The 27,104-nt window shown below is 56.5% G+C and overlaps 2 protein-coding genes across 16 annotated transcripts in view; one reads left to right on the top strand and one right to left on the bottom strand.

The window, feature by feature from the left end:
- The first annotated feature begins 623 nt into the window (after positions 1-623).
- On the top strand, positions 624-9,557 carry CD74 (CD74 molecule). Of its 2 annotated transcripts, XM_060144012.1 has the most exons (9): positions 624-872; positions 4,587-4,759; positions 4,988-5,061; positions 5,601-5,663; positions 6,432-6,527; positions 6,803-6,890; positions 7,920-8,111; positions 8,604-8,666; positions 8,937-9,557. In XM_060144012.1, exons 1-9 carry the CDS (start codon positions 796-798, stop codon positions 8,945-8,947), a joined length of 837 nt encoding a protein of 278 aa, XP_059999995.1. In that variant the 5' UTR covers positions 624-795; the 3' UTR covers positions 8,948-9,557. The 2 variants fall into 2 exon arrangements, with proteins under 2 accessions (XP_059999995.1, XP_059999996.1); XM_060144013.1 differs by lacking the exon at positions 7,920-8,111 and having other exon boundaries at positions 631-872.
- A 1,370-nt stretch (positions 9,558-10,927) lies between these two features.
- Positions 10,928-27,104, bottom strand: part of TCOF1 (treacle ribosome biogenesis factor 1) — a 39,194-nt gene continuing 23,017 nt past the window's right edge. For 5 of the 14 annotated variants that reach the window (XM_060143997.1, XM_060144004.1, XM_060144006.1 and 2 more), the window contains 11 exons: positions 26,045-26,152; positions 21,198-21,381; positions 19,668-19,804; positions 17,994-18,107; positions 17,439-17,685; positions 16,890-16,975; positions 16,168-16,348; positions 13,703-14,239; positions 12,913-13,010; positions 12,117-12,160; positions 10,928-11,319 (listed from right to left, as the gene is read on the bottom strand). In XM_060143997.1, the coding sequence (XP_059999980.1) occupies positions 12,134-12,160; positions 12,913-13,010; positions 13,703-14,239; positions 16,168-16,348; positions 16,890-16,975; positions 17,439-17,685; positions 17,994-18,107; positions 19,668-19,804; positions 21,198-21,381; positions 26,045-26,152 (1,719 nt within the window). In that variant the 3' untranslated portion in view covers positions 10,928-11,319; positions 12,117-12,133. Of the gene's footprint in view, positions 11,320-12,116; positions 12,161-12,912; positions 13,011-13,702; positions 14,240-14,328; positions 14,504-16,167; positions 16,349-16,889; positions 16,976-17,438; positions 17,686-17,993; positions 18,108-19,667; positions 19,805-21,197; positions 21,382-26,044; positions 26,153-27,104 lie in introns of those variants that run through there. The other 9 variants (XM_060143998.1, XM_060143999.1, XM_060144000.1 and 6 more) reach the window with 9 other exon arrangements.

Genomic DNA, 27,104 nt, shown 5'->3' with positions numbered 1-27,104 from the left:
CCTGGATGCACGATCCTGGGCAAACATGTAGCCTCTCAAAAGCCTCAGTGTGCCTATCTGTAAATGGAGATAATAAAATAAAACAGCCCTCAAAGGGTTACTGTAAAGATTAAATGAAACAAAGCAAGCAAAACGATTAGCACAGTGCCTGGCACAAAGGAGGGCTTGGTAAGTGGTGGCAAATATTAGTACCAGAGCCTTAGAACTATGGACTCAGGTTCATAAAATGCTTGAGTTAGAAGAAAGCAGAGGGAACAGTGAATCCAACTTTCCTCCTCCATTTTGAGATGACATAACTGAGGACTGAGAGGAGAGGAACTTGTCTAAGTTCACAAAGGGGGCACAGCCCCTTTCTGCACCCACTCATCTATAGGTGAGAGGGGAGACAAACAAAGCATTTTGGGTATTTTTTGCTTCAAAGTGATTTCCTGTCTAGGGAGTGAACATTTGCCTGTTTCTCAAAACATCCAAAGAGCCTTATGAATCCACAGGTCTGCCCAGAAACAAGTGATGAGGGCCCTGGGCAGCCAGTGGAAGCATGCTGGCCTTTCCACCTGCCTGGGGGACCTCCCCCGACTCATCCTGCCCCCTTAAAGGAAGCTTTGCTCAAGTGGGGGGTATTTCCAGCTTTGTGGCTTTCACTTCCACTTCTACTAGGTGGGCGGAGTGCCCTCCTGTGGACGAATCAGATTCCTTCTCAGCCCCAACTTCAAGAGGTGAGCCAGGGGCTCAGCGTCCTAGACAGGCAGGAGGCAGCAGCAGCAGCAGGAGTGGGGAAGACCAGAGGCCGGAACCATGGAAGACCAACGCGACCTCATCTCCAACCATGAGCAGGTGCCCATGCTGGGCCAGCGCCCCGGAGCCCAGGAGAGGTATGTGTGAACGGCAGGAGAGCGCACACAGACCTTGGGCCGCACAGAGTGCGCAGGTGCTACAGGAGGAGCAGTAGACCGGGAGTCAGAGGAGGCATGGACTTGGGCTCTGACCCCAGTGCTAACTGGGTGATTTTGAGCAAGTCTCTAGCCCGCTCTGGGCTTCAGTTCTCCCTCCTGTAAAGTGAGGGAGCTCCTCTAGGACAGGGGTTTTAACTTTCTATGCATCATGCACTTCTCTTCTGAAAATCAAGAGAGCTCTGGACTCCTTCCCTAGAGCTTCACACAATATCAGCAGCTTCACAGAGTCCCCTGAAGCTGGGCCATGAGGCCTAGGTTAGAAATTTTGGACCAGATTTTGAAAATAGTATGGATCCTAGATGGAGCAGATTTTCTAAAAGAGATTGGTAGAAGCAGCTCATCACAGAGGAGTTTCCTCCTAGTTACCACAAATTGCTATATGTGTTTATATCAAGGGAATTATCGTTGCAGGTGTCTGTAGAGTAGATGGAGACCTCCTTTGCCATCACAGGAGGGAATGAGAGATGTTGGAGGGGGATCAAAAAAGGGTGAGGGGGGTCTCTGGCTAAATTTCTAGAAGGGACTGTGGGTTGATGTGGGTGGTACCCTGCCTGTTCCCCTCTCCCTTGCAGCAAGGGGCCAGCACAGCCATCCAGAGGACCCCTTCCCAACTCCAAGATGGCCTCATCCATCTGTTCCCCTGAAAAGAAAAGGCGTGGTTAGAATGCAGCTACCCTAATGCCCCTGCTCCCCCAAATAATTCGCAAATGACAGGGACCTACAGTTGTGATGTCAGCTGTTGCCAGGCAGAAATGGGTTTGGGAGAGACTCTCAGAGGTGTCATGAGGAACTGCATACTGTGGGACAGGTAACTAGAGACCTTTAGAGACCATTTTCACAGCCTGTGAAAATCCTGGGGAATCCCATGGCTAGGAGGGCCGACTCTTACGAGGGCTGGATTCTGGTCCAGGTTCTGCTACTGTCATGTGTGACTTGGATAAATCAGTGTCTCTCTCTGGGTCTCAGTAGTAGTAATAATAACTACGACAAGAGTTATGATAATAGTTCCTATTCACTGTATACCTGTCACCAATCTTCAGTCACTGTTAGTCATTACTATGATTAATTTTGTGCCAGACATATAACTAAATGCTAAACTCAATCGTAATTCTCTTAGAAACCCTATCAGTTGGGTACCTTTTTTTTTTTTTTTTGCGGTACACGGGCCTCTCACTGTTGTGGCCTCTCCCGTTGCGGAGCACAGGCTCCGGACGCGCAGGCTCAGCAGCCATGGCTCACGGGCCCAGCCGCTCCGCGGCACATGTGGAATCTTCCCGGACTGGGGCACGAACCCGTGTCCCCTGCATCGGCAGGCGGACTCTCAACCACTGTGCCACCAGGGCAGCCCAAGTTGGGTACTTTTATTATTCCCATCTTTACATAAGAGAAAGTTGAGCATATCAGTAAGTGACTTACTTAAGTTATCGCAGCTACTGAATACTGGAGCCAGAATTTGAACCCCAGGACTAGTCTGATATCAAAGTTTGAGTTTATTCTACCATCTGACCTCCTTCTAGAGGCACGATTTGCAGGGAGGGAAGATGGGTCCCCCTCTGAGCTCAGGTCTCCCAGTGAGTTGCAGACCCAGCATGGGCTCAGTGAGCAGAAAGGGTGCCCCCTCGTCAAATCCTTGTCTAATTTTCCTTTTAGTTCAATTACTGCTTCTAAAAACTGTCCTGGCCTGTTTTGGACCCTTTTGTGAACACTTCTGCCTGGCAACATTTGTAGTTCTGGTTGGCTAGAACCAGTTCTGGTTGGCTAGTTCTGGTTGGCTCCCAACTTTGGCCAATTATTATTACTAGTCAAGAAAGAGGCAGTAGAAAGGAGGAAGTGAAGAGAGGGGTGACAAGGGCTTCCCTGGTGGCGCAGTGGTTGAGAGTCCGCCTGCCGACGCAGGGGACGTGCCCCGGTCCGGGAAGATCCCACATGCCGCGGAGCGGCTGGGCCTGTGAGCCATGCTGGGTATGGAGTCGAGAGTTTTACCCCCCGCTCTTGTTTTATATAACAACCTTTGAGTAGAGTAGATGTTCTTACCTCAAGTTACTCACTCAGAGAGGTTAGGTGGTGACTTGCCCCTGGTCCCCAAGCTAAGGGAGTGGCAGAACCAGGATTCCAATCCAGGTTACATGGTCTCGTCTTCATTATGACTCTCTAGAGTCTCAGGCCTTATGAGAAACTGAGGTTCAGAGAGGGGATGGCGGGAGGCAGAGCTGGGGCTAGACTGGGTGTGGGGCTGCTGAAGCAGTGAGACTGTAGAGCTTGAACTCGGGCAAGACCCAGACTTGGGTGGACTTTTCACCACTTCAGAGGCCAGGCCACCCCTGTTCCTTGGGAAGGCCAATGAGTAGGATTTGTTTTCCCCTCCTGTCGGTTTTTCTCCTTTTCTCCACACAGGCTTTTTACTTTCTCCTTTCAGAATAATAATCCCTTGGGCTGGGCCTTGGCCCAGAAATCAGAGGACTGACAAGCAGAGAGCCAGTGAGAATGAGCCATGTCTGTGATGTCATGAGTTACTAGGCAGCAGGGTGTTCCTGGAGGTTCCTAAACTATCCTTGCTGATTGCTGGAGTAAGCAGGGTGCAGTCTCGTCCTCCATTTCCAGTGGGGTCCTAGTAGTTCTACCCCTGGGGTAGGTGGGAGAAAACAAACCGGTCAGGAACTCTCAGGGTCCTGGGGTGGGATCCTTACTTCCCCGGCACGTAATATTTACATGTGCCCTCAAAAGTGTATCCAAGGCCAATGGCTCCAAGGGCTGGCCGAGGCCCGGCCACCCCTCCCTGTGCAGACAGCCGGTCCAGGGAGCGTGAGACGTTCTCCCAGGTCATACAGGCTCAGGCACCAAAATCCTGCTGAGATACGCCCCACCCTGCTTCCTAACCCCCATCCCCGGTAGATATTACCATTCATAATACTTCTGTGGTCACAGACAGATCTTACTTCAGATGATGACCACCAAATTCTAGAATTGCTGATGTGAGAGGTACCCATGAAACAGGCCCAGAGAATGGCAGAGATGTGCTCAGAGGCACAGGGAGTGTCTTGGGCAGAGGATGTATTCCCACAGGGGGTGGTCCCTGGCCCTGCTCCAGCCAGACATTGTCTGATGCACCCAACCCACTCCTAAAAATGGCAAGGCCTCACTTCTCTTTTTCAGGTGGGCTGCATGCTCTGCTGTCCAGGCCCTACTTCCTTCCTTCATCTCTGATTTCACTACAGGGGTTGGGTGCATAGTGGGGGCTGCCTGGAGGGCAGCCCTGATCCTCAGGAGATCCTCTGGTAGAGGGAACCTGGGGAGACCCTCCACCTCGACCCACCATTGCACAGGTGGGACCAAGGTCTGGAGAAGACAAGCACTTGTCACCGCTTCTTCCCCACGCAGCCTAGGCCCAGGGGCAGCTCCAGGATTTCCACCTGGGAGGGCTATAGGGGCAGCACTGGTTGGAGGTAGGGGGTCAGGGGAACGTCTTCAAGCTGTAGGTTCATAGGCACCTGTTTGTGTTTAAAGTGTGTGTTTGTTAGGGGTAGCTGAGGGCCGAGGGCTGGAAATGGGGGGCACACTCCCCACTCCCTGCTAGTCCTTGGGGCAGCCGCCTCCGCGGACCCTCTTCTGACCTATCTTCCCTGCCCCCAACAGCAAGTGCAGCCGTGGAGCCCTGTACACAGGCTTTTCCATCCTGGTGGCTTTGCTCCTGGCTGGCCAGGCTACCACCGCCTACTTCCTGTACCAGCAGCAGGGCCGCCTGGACAAGCTGACAGTCACCTCGCAGAACCTGCAGCTGGAGAACCTGCGCATGAAGCTTCCCAAGTGTGCGTGCCCCACCTCTATACCCACAGCCCTCACCCCCCCATCCCCACAGCCCTCACCCCCCCGTCTCTCACCTCAGAAGACCCCTCATTCCTGTACCCAGCTGCGCCCGCTGTCCCTTCTCTCTGGTCTGGAATTCCAGCCCCTCATCTGGGTCTGAGATCTCGGTCCCCGGAGCTGAGTGCCCTCTTCCCTGGGGCCACGCTCATGCTGTACCTTCTGCCCCACAGCCGCCAAGCCTCTGACCAAGATGCAGCTCAGCGCCCCGATGCTGTTGCAGGACCTGCCCATGGAAGGCCCGGAGGTAAGGCCAGCCCCAGGGCGGCGGAAGAGGGAAGCATTACCTAGCCTGGATGGAGGGCAGGTGCCAAGGGACAGGGGAGGACAGATGGCCCGGGAAAAGTAGAGCTGGAGAGGGGGTCCTGACTGCTGGGGGAGGAGGAGGAACTCCAGAGGTGGGGGAGGAAGGAGCCTCTTGGGGCCCTCCCTGGGAAGAGGGCTCAGTCCTCCACAACTTACGAAATACTTCTCATTTCCCAAGCATCTCACAGTCCCTCCTATTCTCAGATCCCTTGATATCATATATGGATAACGTTTCTGTTCACTAAACGATCTCCCGTCCACAAAGCCTTGGGCAGGAAAGCTTACGCAGAGTTGACGAATAGGATATTGAGGCAGGAAGGTAGTGACTTGCCCGAGCCCTCACATTTGGAGGTGGCAGAGGTGGGCCTGTTGAACATCTGGGAATCCACACTCTCACCCAGACCCCAGCTGCTGGCTCTGCTCTAGGGCCCCTCCTCCATGGGCCAGTGCTGGGAAACACCCTATTCCTTCCTTCCACAGCCCATGCAGAACGCCACCAAGTATGGCAACATGACGCAGGACCATGTGATGCGGCTGCTCCTGGTGAGTGGAACCTGGCCAGGCATCCCTGAGCTCCTGCCCCATCCCCATAAGCCCCCAGTGAGGCTATGCTTCAAGACCTGCGCCATGCCTGGCTCACAGCGGACATCCAATATGGGATCACCAGATTAGTGAAGGAAGACAAGTGTGGCCCTTAAACGTTATATGAAGTCCAGACCCGCCACTCCCCGTTTTGTGTTTGGGATGGAGAAACCAAAGCCCAAAGTCTGGAAGTGACTTGCTGAAGATGCCTGTTTTTTCCTTCCCCAATTTTGCTGCATGTCTACTCAGTGCCAGGCACTGTGTAAGGCTCTGGACCCACAATTGGGAGCAATCAGATCCAGCTCCTAGTCCCACGGAGATCTCAGGCTAGCATGGGAGACAGACAGGTGACCAGGTGATGAGGGGTGTGCAGGGGGCTTTGTGAGGAAAGAGGCCGAGAACCCAACCTAGCTGGGCGGTTGGGATGAGGTCAAGGAAGTCCTCCTGAAGGAGGTGAGACCTGAAAGATGAACAGGAGCCTGCAAGGAGTAGAAGACTGAGGGTTATTGGTAGAACTGGGCCTGGAACTGGGTCTCCCAACTCCTAGCCCTGGGGTCTTGTAGCTGTGTAGCCGTATTACCCAGACCACTTCCCCTCCCCACTAGCTCCAACATGCTGAGGTGTGGGGTCCAGCCCTCAGAACGGAAGACCAGGGGAACATGGGCTGCACATTAAACCTTGCCTGCCAGGAAGCTTTTTAACCTTCCTTCCTGCCTTGCTACCCTGCAGAAGTCTGACCCCCTGAAGGTGTACCCGCAGCTGAAGGGGAGCTTCCCAGAAAACCTGAAACACCTTAAGGACACCATGGATGGCATGAACTGGAAGGTCAGCAGCTTCCCCTGCCCTGGTACCCTCCCTCTCCTGACATCTAGAGCAGCCCTGGGAAGAGGCGGGGTGAGCAGGGAAGCCATTCTCAGGAAGCTGGAGGCGGCTTACCAGCACCTAGAAAACCACAGCCATGGAAGAGTGACCAAGCCCTGTGGGGTCTCTAAGGAGGAACCAGGCTCCCGCTGGCCCTCCATGTCTCTGCCCCCAGGGACAGAGTCAGGCTGGGTTGGAGAGGGCTACTGAGCCTGACTCTCTGCCTTTATCCCCATTAGCTCTTTGAGAGCTGGATGCATCAGTGGCTTTTGTTTGAAATGAGCAAGATCTCGCTGGAGGAGAAGCCTTTTGAAGTTCCACCAAAAGGTAGAGGGAATGGGAGCCTTGGGGAGGCAGGGTTTCTGGGAGCTCCCTCAGGGGTAGAGCCTTAGGCACTCCCTGATCCATGCACAGGACTCTCCCAGCCTCTCAGCTCTCACTCCTGTCTCTCCTGCCTGCTCTTCTGGGCTTGGCTGCCCCCAGCCCCCATCCTGTCTGGGGTACCGAGTCCTCCCTTCAGGAGGTGACCCTCGTTGTGGAGGATGGTACTGCACAAGGGGGCCTGGAGCAACAACCACCCAAAACATCCCAGGCGTCATGGCAATGACCTTCCCCACCCAGCACTGCACCCTGCAGGTTCCCATGAGAGGGCTGGGCTCATGATTCTCGCCCTTCAAAGGGACCTCTCCCAGGTCACACAGCCAGCAGGTACTAGATAAGAGGGCCGTGGGGTTTTTCCATCTCATGGACAATGTATATCAGGGTTTTCAGCCCTAAAGCCTTTATGGGTCCTGTGTTCTCATCCTGGTGCTAATTTGTTGTGTGACTTTGGGCAAGTCTCTTCCCTCTGGGCTTCAGTTTCAGAAGTGGAAGATCAACGGTCCACCCCTCTCTGGGCCTCAGATTCTCCATCACAGAGTCATAGAGGGCACACTGGATGCGATCTCGACCAACTCCCAGCTAATGTCTGAATCCCCTCTATAACGTCCCCATCACATAGTAACCCCCACTTCTACTTGGATACCCCCAGTAATGCAAGCTCAGACTTACCAAGGTGTCCATTGCTTTTCTCTAGAAGTCAGAATCACAGGTGCAATTCTAAACTTTAATAGGCATTGAGTGTTCGAAGAAATCATGTTCTGGGATGAATTAGCCACACAGCCATTCACTTCCTCTTTGATCCTGGACCTTGTTGGTTCAGGCCTCATTTCTCCATCTGTGCAATGGGTAGAGCAAGTACAGCCATTTGGACAGAAGGCATTAGGCCCACAGCAGTGGTATGTGGATCTCTGGTTCTGCTGAGACCCTGGCCCAGAGCTTGCTCACTCACTGTGTTCACCGTGCCTGTCGCTTCAGTACTGACCAAGTGCCAGAAAGAGGTCAGCCGCATCCCTGACATCCACCCGGGCATGTTCAGGCCCAAGTGCGACGAGAATGGCAACTATATGCCGCTCCAGTGCTATGGGAGCATCGGCTACTGCTGGTGCGTCTTCCCCAACGGCACCGAGGTCCCCCACACCAGGAGCCGTGGGCACCATAACTGCAGCGGTAAGCAGTGGCCGCTGTGCCAGGAGCAGGAAGGACCAGGAAGGCTGAGGGGCAGGAGGTCTCTCCTGGCGCACCTGGGGCCAGGACACTCGAGGTGACAACTCCTGGGGGGCAGCCACTCAGCCATGCATCCACCCACCTGTGCATTCCTTATCTGTTTGTGCATTTATTATTTCTCTCCTCTGCCCACACTCATCTACTTACTCATTTACCCTTCAGTCCTTCCACTTTACCCATCCACGCATGCATCCAGGCGTCTCCAGATCCACCCATCTGATTGCATCACCCCCTCCTTGGCCTTGCTCACTTAACTCCCCGGCCGCACTTCATTGCCGCTTGCAGCCATCCAACAAGCATCCTTCCACTCATGTCTGTTCTACCAAGCACCAGGCTCGTGGCGAGGTTGGGCAGAACTAGCCCACCCAGGCCCCTTGTCAACGGGTGCGGTAGTCTGGGCTGCAGCTAACACGTGGACACTGTGCTCCTTTGCAGACCCACTGGAAATGGAGGATCTGTCGTCTGGGCTGGGCATGTCCAAGCAAGATCTCGGTCAGGGTAAGGGCCCCTGCAGGGGATCTGGTCCCTAGCAGCTTAGCCCCCGAGGGGCCTACTCCCTCGTGGGTAGATGACCCAGGGCCATTCTCCAACATCCATTTCACAGATGAGGACCAGGGTTGGGGGTTTCAGGGGCTATGACGGTCAGTACTTGTACCCAAGCGGGAGGCAGTGGAGGGTAGAGTCCTCGACTGCTCTGAGGCCACAGGATGCTGGGAAGGGGCAGCAACAGGTGACTCCAACCCTAACCTGCTGTGTCTCTCTCCGCAGTCATCCTGTGAGCACAGCAGACGCAGACGCCAGCACTCAGCCAGCCCTGCATGGCCACAGCTTCCCTGGCCCCCTACCCTAGCCCCTCTCCCTCCTTTACACACCCCTCCCCTTGCCATCTCCTACCCTGCACCTCATTCTATGAGACTCTGGCGCCTGGCTCTCCATCATCCTTGGACACATCAAATCATCAGAACGGCACAGATTAACAATGCAGAAGGGCCCTGCTGCTCAAAACACCATCCACTAGCAGGGACATAAGGCCCGGGGAGATGGACCATGAACCAGGCTGACCCCCACTTCTGACACCACATGGTGCTCCAAGATCTAGGCCCATGGAAGAGGTGGGCAGGTATAGGGAGAAGGGATGGCACTGACCCAAGCCCCAGGACTGACACCTCTGCTGTCCCCTCCCCCATTGGCCTCAGCCTTCCAGCCCATTTAACTGGGGGGGAGGAGCCGCCCTTTCCCTCTCCCCAGCATCACCCACCCAGGAAGAACCAGCCTCTCCACCCGCAGCCCCTCCTTTCTACCAACCCCCAGTTCCGTCTGCGCAGCCAAGCTTGTCATCGGCCCTCAGGGCCACGGTGCCTGTGAGAATAAAAGGTAGTGAGTAGAACACTCCCAGTTCCTGGCTGCTCTGTTGGGTCCGGTTCATTTCCCCGAAGGGGGTGAACTGCAGACCTTGCATCCTGTGGTTTGGTGGGAGGACACAGCCCGGAGAGCCCAAATACAGATGCCTGTGGGGCGGGGCCGGGCCGTGGGGAGCGGGGCTGCAGTCTTTGGACGCGGACACGCTTGGTCTCCATGTTCCACACACAAGATACATTCCCTACTTCCAAGAAGAAACAAGCTCTTGCCCACAGTTCTTTAAGCACAAGCTCCTCTGGGTCCGGCTTCTCACGTCCCCATTTTCTTTTCTATACTGAGAACAGTACAAGTGTGATGACAGATGGCAACAACATGGGCCCTTGTGTCGGGATCACCAGGGAGTGGCGGCTGTGGAAGTGGGGGGCCTATGTCCTAGTTAAGGGGCGGCCGCTGCAGTGCCCCAGCTGCTCATTACCAGGAGGAGCAGAGGCCCCTGTGGTCAGATTTCTGGACTTTTCAAGAGGAGCCCCAAATGAGGAAGTTCACTGAAATCTCTATTTCTAAGTCTGAAGACCTGCTGTGGGTCAGAGAAGCCCAAAAGGACACTGCTCTGCGGTCTCTGTTCTAGATCAACACACTTAAGCGGGGAGAGGCTCCCTGGGGGAGGGCCTGGCCCAGAAGCCCTAAGTTAGGGTAAATGTGGATGCCACCCTGGCTCGCCCAGACCTCCCCAGCCCAGTGTTCTGTTTCTGCACGGCCTCTTGCTGCCTTTAGCAGAAGGCTAAAAGCCTTGGAGCGGACTCCATGACCTTGGGTGCTCCACACTACTCTGGGCTCAGGGAAGTGGCCCTCTGCATCACTGGCCATCAAAAGTCCTGCGGACGTCACCCTGACACATCTTTCAGGTTCCTCCACTTCTTGCCTTCATCATCGCAGAACCTCTGTTACCTAGACACGTGGACAACTCAGGCCTAACTGGGCGTCCTGCTCCTACTGTCCCTGCCAGCTACTCTCCACCAAGTACCTCAAGAGAGCCTGCCCACAGCTTGTCCTAACTTCAAAAGGTGACTTGGAAGACCCCCTTCCATTTCTTGCTTCTGGGTATCTGCCTGACCTACCTACCACAGCAACCAGCCATGACCATGCCTGAGCTCCCCCTTAGCTTAGATGCTACCTCCTCCAGGAAGCCTTCCCCACCCCAATTCAACACCAGGGCCTTTTGCTGAGTCTCCTCTGGCAAACAGTGTGTCACTCACCACAGTATCACAGAGCCTTGATACACGGTCAAGAATAAATCCTGAGCGATGGTTTGTTCATCTGCCAAGTGTCAGCCAGACTCTCCCTTCCAAGGATCAATCAATTGCAAAACGTTTGCCCCAGATGCAATGGGAACTTGCACCTTTCCTTCACGTCTTTTATTTTCTGAGTTATTACAAAAAACACACAAACAAAATGGGAGAAAACTGACAAAAAGGACAAAGCCTCAGCATAGCTGGAGACCAGGGGCATGGAAGGAGTCGCAGGCTGAGCCTCACTGGGTCTGCAGGGCAGAGGTGGCAAGTCCCGAGACCTCTGGGCATGTTGGGTCTGAGAAGGGAGGGGCAGGTCACTTAAAAAAAATATATATGTATTGTACATGTCCATACGAGGCATCCTTTGTCGGCACAGAAGTCAGGCCAGGGTCAGTGAGTGGAGGTCACGGGAGCTGGGCGTGGTTCCTCCTCCCGGGACCAGCCTTTCTGCAGGGCTCACTGGCTTGGCCAGCACGGACACCGCAGCTGGCCATCATCTTCTGGGGAAGGAGGGGAAGTTAAAAATTCAATTCCAACCCTTGGTGGGCAGAGGGAAGAGGCACGGGGCTGGCCACCAACCACTTGGCTAAGAAATCCTTGGGAGAAGGAAACGTCAGACTTCCTGACCTGTTTCTCCACCAAGGAGAACAAACTCAAAATCTGGCATCTCCTATGCAGGGGAGGGGCATTAACTAACCACGGTGGATACTAGTCAGTGCTGACCATGTCCCAGGAACTGGGCTGAGCGCTTTAGAGCTTAATTAACTGCAATGAATCCTCACTACCAGCTCAGGCCTGTATTACCCCCATTTACAGCAGGCTGGGGCCGGCTCAGCCAGGCGGATCACTTAACCACTTCACCACTACCTGGGAAGCACAGAGCCATCAGAATGGCTTGTTTTGAGCAAATCATCTTCCTTCCCATGAGGAAATGCCCTCGAATTACAAAATCATAAGGAAAAGGAACGGGCAGTGGCAAGGGAGAGACTGAGCTGTCCCCGACCTCAAGCCTTATCCTCATGTACAGACGCACCAGACCAGTGCCCACCTCCCACTGCACACTCAGTGTCGGTCACTGCCAGGACTGTCCCGGACACTTCTGATTCTACAGCTCTGGTTCCCGGCATCACCCACTGACCCTAAGGAATGCAACCTCTTTCACCAAACCGCCTTCCCTTCAGGGCCTACCCACGAAGCCCAGTCTAGCTCCCTGGAACCACGGTGAATGCTGGGCCTGCCCTCCCACTCTTCCCGGGGAGCAGATGGTCAGCAGGGGTTCCCGGGTCAGGAAGTGCACCTGCCGCCTGGCGTCCCTCAGACAGTCTGCTCTGCCGTCTTCTTCTGTGAAGAGAGAAGTACGTATGAGAGGCTCCTGTACCTGAAGCATCTCCCCACCCACGCTGCCCCCACCAGGAGGGGATGTGACAGTTGTCTCCTGAGGATTCGTGGCTCCCCCAGAACAGATTTTGGGCATGTAGAGATCCCGGGAGTAGGGATGGCGGCCCCTGTGTGCTCTGGAGGAAGGAGCTCAGGGCTTTGCAGCAGCAGATGCTCAGCTTTTCTGACCACAGCTGAAGCCCTGCTGGCCACGGTGAGAACTGCGCCTGAGTATAAGGAGCTGAGGGCCCCCTCGCCAGGCGATCAGCCCTTGACCTGCATGAAGCAGACTGTGTGTGTTTCTGTGGTGGGGATGCCCTGCCCGCTGGGGCGCACACATGCCAGGGAACGTTTCCTCTCACCTGGAAACCTGCAACAGCCTACCTGGCCCCCCTGCCCACCTGGGGGGCTCTGCTTTCTTCACTTGTCATAAGAATATCCTTCTATCTCACAGGCAAGATAGGGCCACTCCGTGGTACCCATGTGCACAGACCTCGTGCTCCTCAGGGTGACGCCCCACCCCTAGCTCTTCTCTAGTGTATCATAACGCACAAGCCCCCGTTCTGGACCCTGAGAATGGAAGGGGCACAGTGACCAGGTCTGGCCCACACGAACCCCTACCCTGACATGCAGAGGCTGGGGCTGATCACATTCACCCTGGGGACTGGGTTTGGGCCCCCTTTTCGCGCCTGAGACTCCTCAGGAACTCACTCTACCTTTTTCTTCTTTTTCTTCTGCAATGGTGAGTCAGGGTCTTTGGTTGAGGCCTTTTTTGCTTTCTTCTTCTTTTCTTTTTTTTCCTTGTCTTTTTTTTCTAAGGGAAGAAAGTGAACTTGTTAAACAACAGGTGCTAGTCTTAAATGTTGGCGTCAATGTCGAGAGACACAGGGGGCGGGTCTCCAGGGGCCCTGGAGCTCTCCGCCCCCAAATGCCCCACACCATGGGGAGCCGTCAAAGCACAGGTCCATAGGCCTTTGTGACCAACTGCCCTGGCCCTCGGGCCAGCCTCATGATTTCTGCTCCATCCGTGGACCATCTGGACTATTACCATTTTTCTTTAACTCACTCTGTAAAACGTCTACACATTTATTTTAAAAAGACCCTTTCAACCTGTAAATGGGAATGAGTTATCACCCATCATACAGGGCCGGAGTGACGGTTAAAGGCAGCCCTGCCGCAGGCGGAGACCAGTGCAGAGCGCGCTGAGGGGCGGCTGCTGTCCAGGAGCCTGGATCGCAGGGGCCTGAGCTGCAAGTGCGCGTGGCGGTGGCTGCTGTGAGGGAGCTAGGGGCTCCGTGGGCACACGCCCTGGAGCCGTGAGCACCTTCTCAGCAGTGGTGGCCCCTGTGCTCCGGCACCTGGTTCTGCCTTTGCCCATCCTGCCCACCACGGACAAGCCATGCTCAGCCCCATCTCTGTGCTGGCTGGGGGCTGCCTGCCCGGGAGGTGACCGACAGCGCTCGGCGGGGCTGGGGAACGCGCTCCGGGACTGCACTGGGCACTTACTCTTGTCGGCTTTCTTCTTCTCCTTCTTGCTCTTTGGGTTGCCTTGGTCTCCCCCCTCACCCTTCACCTTCCCCGGCTCCCCTTCTGGCTTCTCCTTGGCCCCTTGGGAGCCAGAAGACTCCTTCTCCTTCTTCTCCTTGATGTCACCACTCGCTTTGTCCCTCTTGGATTTCCCCTTGGAAGTCCTGGGGGCCTTTTCTGGGGAGACTGCACGCTCCCCGCCATCCCCGGCCGCCAGCTGCTTCTTCTTCTTGCTCCTGGGGGCACCGGCGGCTGTCTGGTCTTCGGAGAGCTTCCGCTTGTTGCCCAGGCGGCCCTTCCGGCTGCCCTCCTTGGCCGCACCCATGGCCTTCTTCTTCTGCTCCAGCAGCTCCGCCAACACCTTCGCCACCGACGCCTGCACCTGCGCCTCACTCAGGGGCCAGGGCTCGCTCAGCAGGCGCCGGGTGATGTCGCTCTGCAGCGCCTGCATGGAGGCCTGGGGGCTCCTGGGCCCCTTCCCGGTCTTCTGAGGTGTGACGCTAGCCTCTCTTCTGCCTATGGAGAGAGGACCCGGGGTCACGGATCTGAGAGAATCAGGAAATAGACCACTCGTGGAATGAAAGTCAAGGGGCTCCAGCACAGACCTGACCTCCTCTGGTGCAGTACAGAGGGGGACGGCGGGGCCCCGCTGGGTCTCCGGCTCGCACCTCTCTGCCAGCTTCTAACTTAGAGCTCTCTTCTTGTCTCCCCACACTAAAAACTCAAGTTCAGGTTGGGGATGGAAATTAACTCCAGAATGTTCGTCAATGGGCTTGAAATCTACCAACAAATCAAAGAATCTAACTGTCAGGATAGGGATAGTATCTACCAGTCAGGAGTCCAGCGCTGGGAGGCAGGAGACCTGGGTTCTGGGTCTGACAACCAAACTCAGTTTCCCCATTTGTAAAATGAGGGGTTAGATGAACTGTGAGCCCCCTCACCCCCATTCTAAATCACAGACTCGTAATAAAAGCGAAGGCCACGCGGTCAGTCAACTCACGGCCACCTGTGCACAGTGGGCCCAGGCCCTCCGTGGTCAGGGGTCCAGGTGGTGTGGCCTGGGGGTGCAGTGAACATGCACATGGTGGCTGACTAAGCAGGTTTACTGCCTGCCAGAGTGACTCCTGCTGCAGCCTTTGTTTAGAACTTTCCACGCCTCTGCTCTCCTTTGATAATTGTATGCTGGCTACACGTGTGAAAAACCTTCCACAGCCCCCTCGAAAACGTCTCCCTGTCACACCCGCCTCTCACAAAGAGAAGAAAGCTGGGGAAGAAAGTGAGCAATGACTCCTCTGCTGACCCGGCACCAGGCAAGCTGCGCGAAAAGCCCAGGGACTGGGGGGTGTGGGACTCAGCATATGTCCTGACGCCGCCCCAACTTCACAGGTGACTTGGCGGGTCTCAGCCCCATTCGGGGCCTCACAGCACAAGTGCGCCGACACCCTGGGCTCGGGGAGGTGCTGGTGGCTTGGCCCTGCTCCACGTGGGGAGGAGAGGGCTGTTCCCGGTAGTGGGCCCTGCAGCAGCTCTGGCTCCAGAGCCCTAGTGGGCCAGGGGTGGTGGGCAGAGCGGGTTGCAGGACAGACGGAGGCCCAATTCAGTCCTCTGGTGCTTCTTGGCAAGGACAGGAGTCGGCTAGAGAAGGGAGCTGAGGAGGGCACGGGTGCCTCGGCAACCTCTCTCCCTGCAGCCCACTCCTCTGCTTCCTGTCTACCAAACACCTTAGAACACCAAGGCCAGGGAACCCCTAGAGCTGTCCCAGGTGTACCCTCTAAATGTCCCGCAGTGCTGGCACAGTCAGCGGTGGCTGATGCCCTAGGCCAGGTGACCTGAGCACTCCAGTCTGCCCTCCAAACACTGCATGACCATTTTCCACATGTGCCATTTTCTACGTGACATCAATGGATGCATCGACCCCTGCCCTGTCTGGTTAAGGCGCTGAGGTCCAGAGAGGCCAGGGGCTCGTCTGAAGCTTTAGAGAACGTCAGTCCATAGCCTGGGGTCATCGCCATGTGCTGAAGACTTCTCCAAACGTGGCCCCACCTTCTGTCTGAGCAACCCTGAGTCCCGACGTCCCGCACCATGAGCCTACCTGTTAGGAAGAAAAGTCAACACGGACAGCTAGAGAGCGCCAAGGCCTGCCCTGAAAGTCAAGGTGCACCTCCTCTAAGGCAGGGGTCACCCTACCAGGTGCACCAGCATCCCACAGGGCTGGATAACCCAACCTCCAGGCTGCCCTAGACCACAGCAGCCAGCCCCGTGGGCGCAGGCCCCTGCCCTTTCATGAGCACCTCCAGGCCTGATGCAGGGGTACCAGGCCTCACTTGGGGAGGCCCTGCTGGCAGACAGGACCATGTTGGTGGGACGGCTCCTGAGGGAGGGAGAGAGGCCCCTGCCTCGTCCTTCCACATCCTGCTGTGTCCTTCCTGCAGCCCTCGACTCACCTGTTTTAGGGGACATGGTGCCTGCTGCTTGTTGGGGCTCCACTTCCTGCTTGCCGTCTGGGGCATCTCTGGTGGCCGGAGTAGAGGAAACCGAGGGGTTGGGGTCTGGCTTGGGAGTGGCCTTTGAAGCCTGGGAACTGGCCGGAGTTAGCCCAGGGGTCACATAACCTGAGAGGAGAGACTGAAGAAGCCCAGTGTGAAGAGGCCCAGCAGTGTATGGCCTGCTATGAGGACACCAGCACAGGGACCCCAAGGGTTGGGCCAGCCCTACTGGGTGGTGGGCACACCAGCCCTCTGTGAGTACCTCCTGCACTATTTTAATTAATACATAGTTTTAACAGGCACATTTAAAAAGGAAACTTCTTATTACTAATGCAAATGGAAAAGCACTAGCATTGGCTACGTACAGATGATAACCTTAAAAGAAACCCCATCTGTTAAAGAGCGTTTTTATATGGGGATCACCTAAATCAAGGTAAGCCCTGTCTACAGACTCCAAGAGTCCGCTGCTCACGACTTTCTGTTGAAAAGGGGCCTCGGGGCAGGAGCCAGCCTGGCTCCACATGGACAGGACCCTGCCCAGGGCCCTTGGGAAAAGGAAGAGCCCAGACCTATGAGCCAGGGAGTGGCCTCGGCCTACAACTGCACAGGTGGGCAAGAGCCTGGCCTGGGGCTCCTGCCCCAAGGCCCCCAAGGTTGCCAGCCCCTTCCCTCGCGGTTACCTGGGAAGGTGCCACCACCTCATCATCGCTGGAGTCTGCTGTGGTCTCTTCCACCAACGTCTCCCTCCTGGAGGGGGCTGGACCTACTGGAGAAGCACAGGTATCCTACTGGAGTCCCAGGTACCCTGTGCCAGCTAGACAGGCCGGAGCCCTCAGGAGGGCCCCAGGACAGCCTGGTCCCTGTGTATGTGCCTCACCCTCCCGCCCGAGGCTTCATCTGCTCCCTTCCAAGGTCTACTGCTATTCACAGCATTCCAAGTGAGACACCTGAATGCCAAAACCTAATTCCCAAGGGAGGCATGGCCCTGGGATTTTGGGGCCTCAGTTAGGGGAGCTTGATACCAAAAACTTGGGAGTGGCCAAACAGCCTAGTAGGAAGGCCTCTAACGTCATGTGGACCAACTCTGTTATGGGGTTGTGCAGCTGGGTAAACTGAGACCCTGTGTGGGATGGCTAGGCCAAAGTCGCAGAACAAGTGGAGATACAAAGCAGAGGCCTGAGGCGAGGGCTCCACCAGGTCCCCCAGCCTTTTCTTCCCAGGACCCTCACCTGGCCTGTGGGTCAATGGGGCCACCTGGGGCCCCTCAGCATCTTCTTCACTCCCTGAAGAGCTGCCACTGCTGTCCTTGCTGTCATCTGAGGTCCCAGAGGCCTTGGCCTTGGGGCGTCCCGAGGGAGTGGCTATGGCCCGCTGGGTTGCAGGAACCTCAGGCTTTCTGAGCTTGTTGGCCCCTCTGGCCTGCGCGGGGGTGCTCTGGGGACTCGTCATGGGCAGTGTTCCCCGAGCACTGTCAGTCTAATTTGGTGAGAGGAGAAAGGGTGAAAGGAAAAATTAGGGGAAATAAGATCTGGTGCTTACTGAACACCTCAGTTAAGGGCCAGGCACCGTGTTAGCTGCTTCGCACACAGGCCTCATTTAATCCTCCCACAACTCTCTAAGACGGGCAGCAGAAGCCCGGGAGGTAAGCGTGTGTGCTAAGGCCAGTGCTGGTAAGTGCTGGTGCTGGGACTCAGGCCCCTGCCTGGGCCCTGCCTTCTACCCTCTGCGGTCTCTGATGACCGTCCCCTCCAGAGTGGGGCCTGGCCCCCAGCTCCCCAGCTCACCCCACTTGAAGACAGGGTCCTGGCAGCAGGAGGCTGGGCCTCACTGGCTTTCTGGGCAAGGACCTTCAGGGCAGCCTGGGTCAGCGGGAGGTGAGCTGGGTTCCTCTTTGTCACCTGTGGACAGCCAAAGGCAGCCCTGAGACTCCCAAGTTCCCAGGATGCCACCATGCCACAGCCTGGTCAGATCCTGTCTGGCTGGGGTGGAAGGGGACCTGTAGCTGCAAGAGGAACCTGGGGCTGGAGTGGAGGACTGAGAGGCAAAGGGGCAACGCCACCATCTGGGCAGAAAATGGTGCCAGGCTTCAGGTTATGAGCTAATCATAGCGTTCTCAGAGGTCCAAAGACAGCTCCCAGCCCAGGGGAGGGAAGCAGCTCAGGCTCCACCGGAGGCCCCACCACTCAATCTGCGCCTCTAGCTTCGTGGCTGTAACGGCCTCCTTAACGGTCTCCCTGGTGCCACTCCTGCTTCCCACACACGGCAGCGGCCAAGGACAGAGAACGGAACGAAACCTGGGTGTGATCCCTCGCTGAAACCTCCAGGCCCCCCGCGGCCCTCACCAGGCCCTCACCATGCGTTGTCAGGCCTGGCCCCTCCGCCCCAGCTTCTTCCAGCTCTCCAACCCCCAAGTGCTTCCCCAGAGGTCCCTGCACCTGGGTCTCCCTGCTTGGAGGGCTCCCCAGCTCGCCCAGGCCTGGCTGCTTCTCCGGCCTCAGTGCTGCCTCCTCTGGGAGGCCACCCCGGCCCATCCTTTCTAAAGCAGGTCATCCCCCGGTTCCCTAGTTGGTGAGTACTTTAACTTCTGGTCTCCTTGTTTCATGGCTGACCCCCGCCTTGGGAACTCCACGAGGGCAGGGACCCTCCTTGTCTTCTTCCTGTTGTATCCTCAGTGTCCCACATGGACAGATGCTCAGCACCATCTGCTGGCTGAACGGCCACATGGATGCAGGTTGTTGGGTGCCGTGACCACAAGCCAGCCACCCACTCAGCACCCATGCTCCCAGGAAGCTCTTTTTGAGCTGTAGCTCGTGATGAGCCCCTCTGAGTGGAGGTGCCCAAGTCCTGCTGCCGCCTCCCCAGCTCTCCCTCCTCCTGCCTTCTCAGAAAAAACGGGCGGGCACAAGGGGTCAGGGAAACAAACCCTACAGCCCCGAGAGCAATGGACTGGGAGGCAGGAGCCCCGATTCTGACCCTGCCTGATCCTGGTCACGTCTGGACCGTCTTGCTGAGGGCGTGGTGCTCAGTTTCATCATTTGAATGATGAGCCATTAACTCTCCCCTGCCCGGTTTTTAAGTTCCAGCAAGGACCAAATAAATAAAAATGCACTGAAATCCGTGAAGCCTGGGAAGAACGCTCATGGTCACTATGACAAATACTGACAATGGCAAACTTTTGTTCAAACCGGGAGAGAAAAAACAAACCAAAGGCCTGACATTGTTGAAAAAGCTGCTGAGGGACTCAGGGAGCAGGGCTGGCTCTGCCCGGGCGCCACATGCCAGATCACGCAAGGCTAATTCGGATCAGGGCTGCGGCCAGGCCAGGAAAGGCTCTGGCTTCGAGGGGGCGGGTGAAAGCAACTGCGCTGCCACCCAGAAGCCCTGTGGGGAAGTGGGGGCAGACGAGGGAGCCCCGCAGCCCTGCTAGCCCGCACAGCGTCCCCCGGTCCGTCGGGTACCTGAGTGGCTGGCGTCTCCTGTTTCTTGCCTTCAGACACCCGACTGGTGTCCTCACTGCTGCCGGCCCCCACCATGCTGGCTCTGAGGGCTGCCCTGGGGTGGGCCGTGGGCACAGTTGCCACGCTGGTCCTAATGGCTGAGACGGAGCGGGAGGGGCTGCGTCAGGGCACAGGAGCCCGTGGCCTCCCCGGAGGAGCAACACCCAATCTCTCAGCCCATCCTGAGCGGTGCCCGGGGCCTTTGTGGTAGAAGCCCGTTAAATCCCCTCCCGAGCGCCTTCCAGGCAGGATCTGCCACTGTCTCCACATGACAGGGAGACGACACGACTGCTGTGGCTGTCACCCCAGGCCTCGTCCTCGCCACCTTCAGCCACCCCCCCGCCCCCGCCGCTGGCCAGGCCGCTCCTCCTGAGCAACAGGCAGAGCACTGGAGCCAAACGTGACTCTCCGCGCATGTAAAACAGTCTCTCTCGAGGACAGCCTTGGTCATGTGCAGAGGCTTGATTACACATGTTCACTGCAGCACTGTTCATGATAGCCAAACACCCCAAACAAAACGCTCAGCTTCCTCCAACGTGGTGCTGGCTAAGCAAACTGCAGGATCCCGCCCCGGTGACCACTCTGTAGCCAGCGGGCATCATGCTGTAAATATGTAACGTCACAACACACCAAGTAAAGATTACTGAGCGTATGTACAGTGTGGTCTCACTAAAAACACATGGCGTTATCGTAGGTTTTTGCAAAGTTAATAGTTGTAAAATGTTAACAGTAATTATTCTGGACAGTGGGATTCCAAGTGAGGTTTTTTCTTTTGTGCTAACCTGCATTTCTTAATTAGCCTACCAAGATCAGGTATTAATATCTTCATTAAAAAGTGTTCTAGTAATAATAATAGTAATTAACCATTTTCTTGCTATCACTGTTAGAATCACAGATTGTCAAAAGTCAAAGAAGGGCTTCCCTGGTGGCGCAGTGGTTGAGAGTCCGCCTGCCGATGCAGGGGGCACGAGTTCGTGCCCCGGTCCGGGAAGATCCCACATGCCGCGGAGCGGGTGGGCCCGTGAGCCATGGCCGCTAAGCCTGCGTGTCTGGAGCCTGTGCTCCGCAACGGGAGAGGCCACAACAGTGAGAGGCCCGCGTACCGCAAAAAAAAAGAAAAAGTCAGAAAAATCCCAGATCTGATCCTGTCTCCAGGAATCCTTCCCTACATGTCTCTGTTTAGGGATTACCTAACCCCTCCCCTTTACATGCCACCAGGAACGGAAGGCTCACTACCTCACAGCCCTCTCCATGTTCAGTCAGTCAGTTGTTACAAAGCTCTTCCTTATACTACAAACCTGGTCCCTGCAGCTTCTAGCCTCTGGTCTGGGATCTACCCTTTGGAGCCAGCACAGAGAAGCCCCAGCAGCTACTTCTCCTGAGCCAGCCCAGTGGGGGTGTGTGTGCATGTGTGTGTGCACGCGGGTGTGTATGCGTGTGTCTGGCAGTTGCATCAGGGGAGTCAGCCCTGCACAGTGGGCCTGTGCTCACCAGGAGTCAAGCACTGCGTAGCGGGGATCACGTCCTCATCCTCACTCTCAGAGGAGCTCCTGGGTGTGCTCTCTGAGGCCTGGGCCTTCCTCGGGGTGCTTGTAGCCTGGGTTTGGGTGGGGGTAGCAGCTGGGCCAGCTGGACTACGATTAGGGTCGACAAAAATCAGAGGGGTTTTAATCACCTTGAAAAACAAAAACAAAACACACCCCCCCAGTGATTAAAGGCTTGGCCAGGGGAAGAGGAAGGGGAAGGTGGGTAGGGGAGGGTTTTATAAGGCAAGGGGTCCAGAGAGCTTGGGGTGGCTGGGCACAGTCAGAGGCCATTCTAGCTGCCCAGGGCACTCCCAGCTCACTCCCAGTCCACACACCCACTAAGACCCCGCACAGCACCTCACAGCTCACAGGAGCCCATCTGACCCTCACATAAACCCCTGAGGTCAGCAGCGTTAGCTCCACCATACAGATGGGAAAACCACAAGTCCAGAGAGGGGAGGAGAGCTGCCTAAGGTCACACGGCCCAACGGAAGCAGAGTCAGGGCCAGAACGTGCAATTCAGCTTCCCTCCTCTGGCTGACTTCAGACACACCTGCCGCATGGGGCGCTCCAAGCAGCGCCCCCCTCAGTTGCCTGGTTGTTATACGTGATTCACCCGGGGAGTTGTTCACAATCTACTTGACCCATGCCCAAGAGTCTGATGCCACCTCCTGAGGGTGTGGCCAGGATGCAGCAACCCAACTACATCAGCCCAGTATCTTCAACAAATAAACTACACAGGGAAAATCAACAGAGTAAGACCGAAGGGACCCAGTACAGTGTGTGGCTCTTACATGGACTCCTATCTGACCATGCCAGATATAGAAAACGTCATTCATGAGACAACTGGGGAAATGGGGACACTAACTAGGTGGGTCAACTTTTTAGAGATTGTGGTTAAAAAAAAAAAAAAGGGATTCAGTGGTGTTGGGGAAGTGAGTTGAAGGTTTGGATGAAACAAGCTTGGTCACAAGTTCAGAACTACCAAAGCTGGGGATGGTACTTGGGAGCTCTGTACACTGCTCTATCTGTGGGTATGCTTTGCATTTTCCAGTGAGACACTGAAACAAAGAGAAAGAAAGCAGGACCACCTGGTATTCTACAGATGCCTGGGAACCACAGCTCCAGTGAATATGCCCACTGCACAGAAGGGCATCTGGGGAGCCTACTTTCCAGTCCCCAAAGGTCAGGGCTGGTCTGGGTTCTGGCCCCAGCCCCACCCCCACGGGGAGAGGAGGGCAGCAGGCAGGAGCTGCCCACGGCCACGGTCTGAGACCCAGGTCTCTGCCCACCTCCTGAGCCTGACTCCACCTCCTCCCAGGGTGCTGCTGGAGAGGTAAAGTAAAAAGGAAAGCAGAAAGGGGCCCGCCCAAGGGGGGAAGCTCTGCTGGGCTTGGGCCCTTCCTACCCCTGCCAAACGGCCTCCCCCATGGCTGCTCGGATCTGCCACTTCCAGAGCCTTCCTTCCCACGTGATGAAAGAGAGAAGATGGAAAGTGGGAGAAGCCTTACAGTTGAGGGAGGGGGGATCTATATATATGTGAGAAGACAGAGGAACAGATTGTCGGGGATGAAGAGAGGCAGCAAGCCCACTGAGGCAAACAATAGCGTCTGGGATGTTAAAAGCAGCTCCGCAGCAGAAGCCTCCTCCCTGTTCCACCTGCCCACGCCGTGCACCCCTCCTTCCCCCGGGCTGGGGGCTGGGCAGGGGGCCTGGCTTTGGGGGCCGGGGCACGAGGGGGACCCTGGCTGAGCCCTGGACTGGGGAGGGTTCCGAAGGAGGGCTGTGCTGCCCAGGGGTATGTGGGATGCACTTCTGATCCCACCTCTGCCACGACCTCACCTTGTAGCCCAGCCCCTGAGCTTCGTGGGCCTCACTGTCCCACCTGCTGAAAGGGCTATTAGTAACCCCAGCCTGGGCTCACTCACCGGAGGGCCTCTGGTCTGCCCAGTACACACAGGGGTGACAAGGGCCTTCTTTCTGGGGTACGTCAGAAAAGACGCACTGGAAACGGAAGCAGCCCGAACATCTGGCTGGACGCCCCGTGTAGGTGCTGGGCAGTGAGGGCCCAGAGGGAATGCAGGCGCTCCTTTCCTACTACAGGCTCTGACGCCTGTAGGACCAAACCCGGGGGCCTTCTAGAAGTCACAGCTGAGCGCATCACAAGAATGCCCTCATTCCAGTCTGGGGCAGAGCAGGGGTCAGGTGGATTAGCCCAGGCTGCTGACTCCAAGGGACATGGCCATGAAGGTACCCGAGCTCTGGACGGTAGCACTTCTCCAAAGCCTCTCCCACAGCTGCCTGGGACTGGTTAGCAGATCCTGGGCCCAGTCCACCCCAGGGAGATGAGAAATCCCACTCCCAGGGATGTGGCCTGGAGCCTCCATGGTTCACCAGCCCCCAGGGAATCTCACCCCAGGGGTTGAGAAGGCTGAAGCTCAGCGAGGGCAAGTGGCCCTACCCAGGGTGACCAGCAAACTGGTGTCAGAGACAGGGCTGGAAGCTAGTCCTCCAGGCACCAGACAGGAACTCCTTCCAGGACCAACCATGCTAAGCCTCTGATTTAACACCCTCATTTAGTTTCTTGCAGGTCTCTTCTTTCTTTCTGACTCAACCTAAAACTCTGAAGGCAGGGCCTAGTCTTCTTAATTTGGTACTTACCCCAGATCCCAGCACAGACCCTGGCCTGGGGTTAATGCCAGCACAACAGGGCTGAGCCACGGACCACCCCCCAAGGTGCCCCTCAGAGCAAGGGGGCAGGCCCCACCCCCTGCATGCGGGGAGGCTGAGGCACAGTGAGGGGGCCTGGGAATGGACCACATCCCCTCTCTGCCTCCCAGCCTGGGGCTCTGCCCACCACCCTGGGATCAATCCCTTTCCCGCACGGACGGGCTAATAATAAAAACAGTGAAACTCGTCAACAGAGAAGTGCCTGATAAACGCATAATAACGATAATAATAATAATTAGTGAGCTTGGGATTAAGGAGATAAAAATGCCCCAGTTAGGAGGAGGCTGCAGCTTCCCCAGGCCGTGCCATCTTCCCTGAATCCTCCCGGGGAATGCACAAAGTGCTGACTTTTTTCTTTCCTCTTTTTTAATAGGGACTCCAGAATACTGAGGACTAACGTACCAATTAAATGGTTCAGTTTAAGCATGATGTTCATATTAATTGTGTTAGTCCACCCCCTCAGGGAAGGGCGAAACGGCCCCCCCACCAGCTGTTTCGATCCTGCTCAGAGAAGGAGGCAGCCCCCAAAAGGCTCCAGAGAGCCAGAGGGCAGTGTCCAAGCCCTGCTTCCTTCCTGCCACGGAGAGGGGAGTGTCGGGGTAGTGCCAGAGAGCGGACAGCCTGGGTTCAAACACCAGGTCTGTCCCCTTGTTACAGCCCTGTGACACCAGGGCAGCTCACCCAACTTCTCTGGGCCTCATTCCTTCCTCCTCAAAATGGGAATAAAAGAAGCACCTAGGGCTTCCCTGGTGGCGCAGTGGTTGAGAGTCCGCCTGCCGATGCAGGGGACACGGGTTCGCGCCCCGGTCCGGGAAGATCCCACATGCCGCGGAGTGGCTGGGCCCGTGAGCCATGGCCGCTGAGCCTGCGTGTCCAGAGCCTGTGCTCCACAACAGAAGAGGCCACAACAGTGAGAGGCCCGCGTACCGCAAAAAAAAAAAACCCCCAAAAAACAACAAGAAGCACCTATCCTCATAGGTCTGTTGTGGGGATTAAACAGAATAATGAAAGTATGGGGCCTAGCACAGTCCTTGGCACTCAGGAAGTGACCAATGGTAGATGGAGTCGCTCATGGTTATTTTTCTAATCTAGGCTATTAAGGAGAGAAAGGCAGTGAGCACCCCAGCACTGGGGGTGTGCAAATGGCATCTGACTCTACCGATGGACTGATTAGCACGTGGTATATCTAAGGGGACCTGGTTGTTTTTTTGGCTGCACCGCGTGGCATGCGGAATTTCCCCGACCAGGGATGGAACCTGTGCCCCTTGCATAAGGAGACCCACTGGTCTGGGGGTTGCGGGCTCCAGCATCTCCGAAGGGCCTGGCAGAAGCTTCTAGGAACTTGGGGCTAGAGGAGGACAAAGGGCAGTGCCAGCTGCAGGCGAGGCCTGGGGTTCACAAGAAGCTCAGACACTTGCCAGGTGAAAGTGGGCCTCTGGAGTCGGGCAGACAAGGTGGGCTTGGTCCCGCCCTCAGGGGTAGAGTCAGGGGAGGACGGCCGGCAGCGTGTGAGGATGGGCCGCAGGTGCATGAGTGCGGTCTGGGACCAGGCCTGTGGGATTCTGACAGGCCCTGCAGAGAAGGCTCCCAGTTCCCAACAGGAAGCAGGGGTATCAGCGTCTGCCCCTTCCTTGGCTCCTTATGGGTCACAGGAGTCTGGGGAAATCACTTCAAGTTGTTGGGCCTTGACTCCTGATGCACCACCACGTGCCCTCCTGCCTTCACAGGCCCTCCCTGTCGGGCGGCACGCTGTGTACCTGTGCCGGCATGCAGAGCGGGGAAGCAGGACTGCCACCCTGCCTGTTCACAGCTGAAACAGCCGGGCCTCAGCATGGTTAAGGCAAGCCCGGGCCTTGGAGCTGGTGGGCGGGGCAGCCGGCTCTGACCCTACACCGTCTGGCTCTGCTGCCTTGGCTCTGCTGCCTGCCTCCCAGGGTTACTGTGAGGATGAACGTGTTAAAACAGAGGAAAGAGCTCAGGAAACTGGGAAGTGCTATTTAAGTGGGACAGATCTGCCCCCATGCCCGGGCCCACCTACCCAGCTCTGAGCCTGAGGGTGCTCAGAGACAATGCCTGGCCTACCTGTCTCGCTGGCAGCTCATCACTGCTGGTTGAGGACCCCTCTGCCTTCTTCTCCGGGGGCGCTGGGGCCAGGGTCTTGCTTCTGGCAGTTTTGGAGTTACCCTCCTTCTGACGGGACAAGCATATGGTGGGTGAGGGGGCATTTGTTAGCCGAGCGGAAGCACAACTGAGAGGCCGGGGTGGGGAAACCACGGCCAGAGAGCAACGACCCTCAGTCTCCGGGGGAGATAGCATGACCCCCCTATATACACACGGGGGGCACAGCTGCTGGCCCGGCATGCCTCCCAGCCACTGGGAACACAGGTCTCCACTCTGTCTATCTTTCCTCTGGAGCTGACTCTGAACGTGAAAGGGATGTGTGAGTCAGACACCACTAAAACCTGAGGGCTGGCGTGCTGTTGGCCGGGCATCTGAATGAGAGGTGATAGTGGCCCGGGACGAAGTGGCAGGGGTGGGGCCAGGGGCCCCAGCACAGCTCACACCTGGCTGTCACAGCCCCAGCTAAAAGCAGCAGTTGGCTGAGGGTGCTCCGAGCAGCTGTGATCCCCTCCTGCCCCCCTCCTGCCGGGCCAGGCTTAGACGAGGGGGGCGGGCTGGCTGGGAAGAGCCGTCGGGAGCCAGAGGATGACTCGGAGAGCAGTGATTAATCAGCAAGGCACTGCTGGTGACCAGCTCAGGGGAGCCCAGGCAGGTGCAGAGGGCAGCTCTGGGCCTCCCTACTGGTGCGAAGGCCCCACTTTCACCACTCAGAAAAGCAGGACCCATGTTGCCTGAGCCTCCAATTTCTTAAGAAAAGCTGGAAGATCCTGATTTGTGTATTTCCCAATTTTTAAAATGAATCAACTACAATGCACACTGCAACAGCCACACTCCCATGGCTTCCTTGCTCACAGAACCCTGACTCTGTTCTGGGGGTCCCCACCACAGGCTTTGGAGAGGGTGGCTCCTTCTCCTAGCCAATCACAGGAACTACAGGCCTCTCATCAGTGAGTGACTTTTTTGGGGGGTGGCAGGGGGCGGGCAGAGCACATGCCTTAGATCTGGTCAAGGAGACAAGGGG

Source organism: Lagenorhynchus albirostris, chromosome 3 (genome assembly GCF_949774975.1).
Source record: "Lagenorhynchus albirostris chromosome 3, mLagAlb1.1, whole genome shotgun sequence".
Classification (NCBI taxonomy): Eukaryota; Metazoa; Chordata; class Mammalia; order Artiodactyla; family Delphinidae; genus Lagenorhynchus; species Lagenorhynchus albirostris.
Note: the sequence above shows the minus strand (reverse complement) of the source record. Positions and strands in the feature narration are given on the sequence as shown.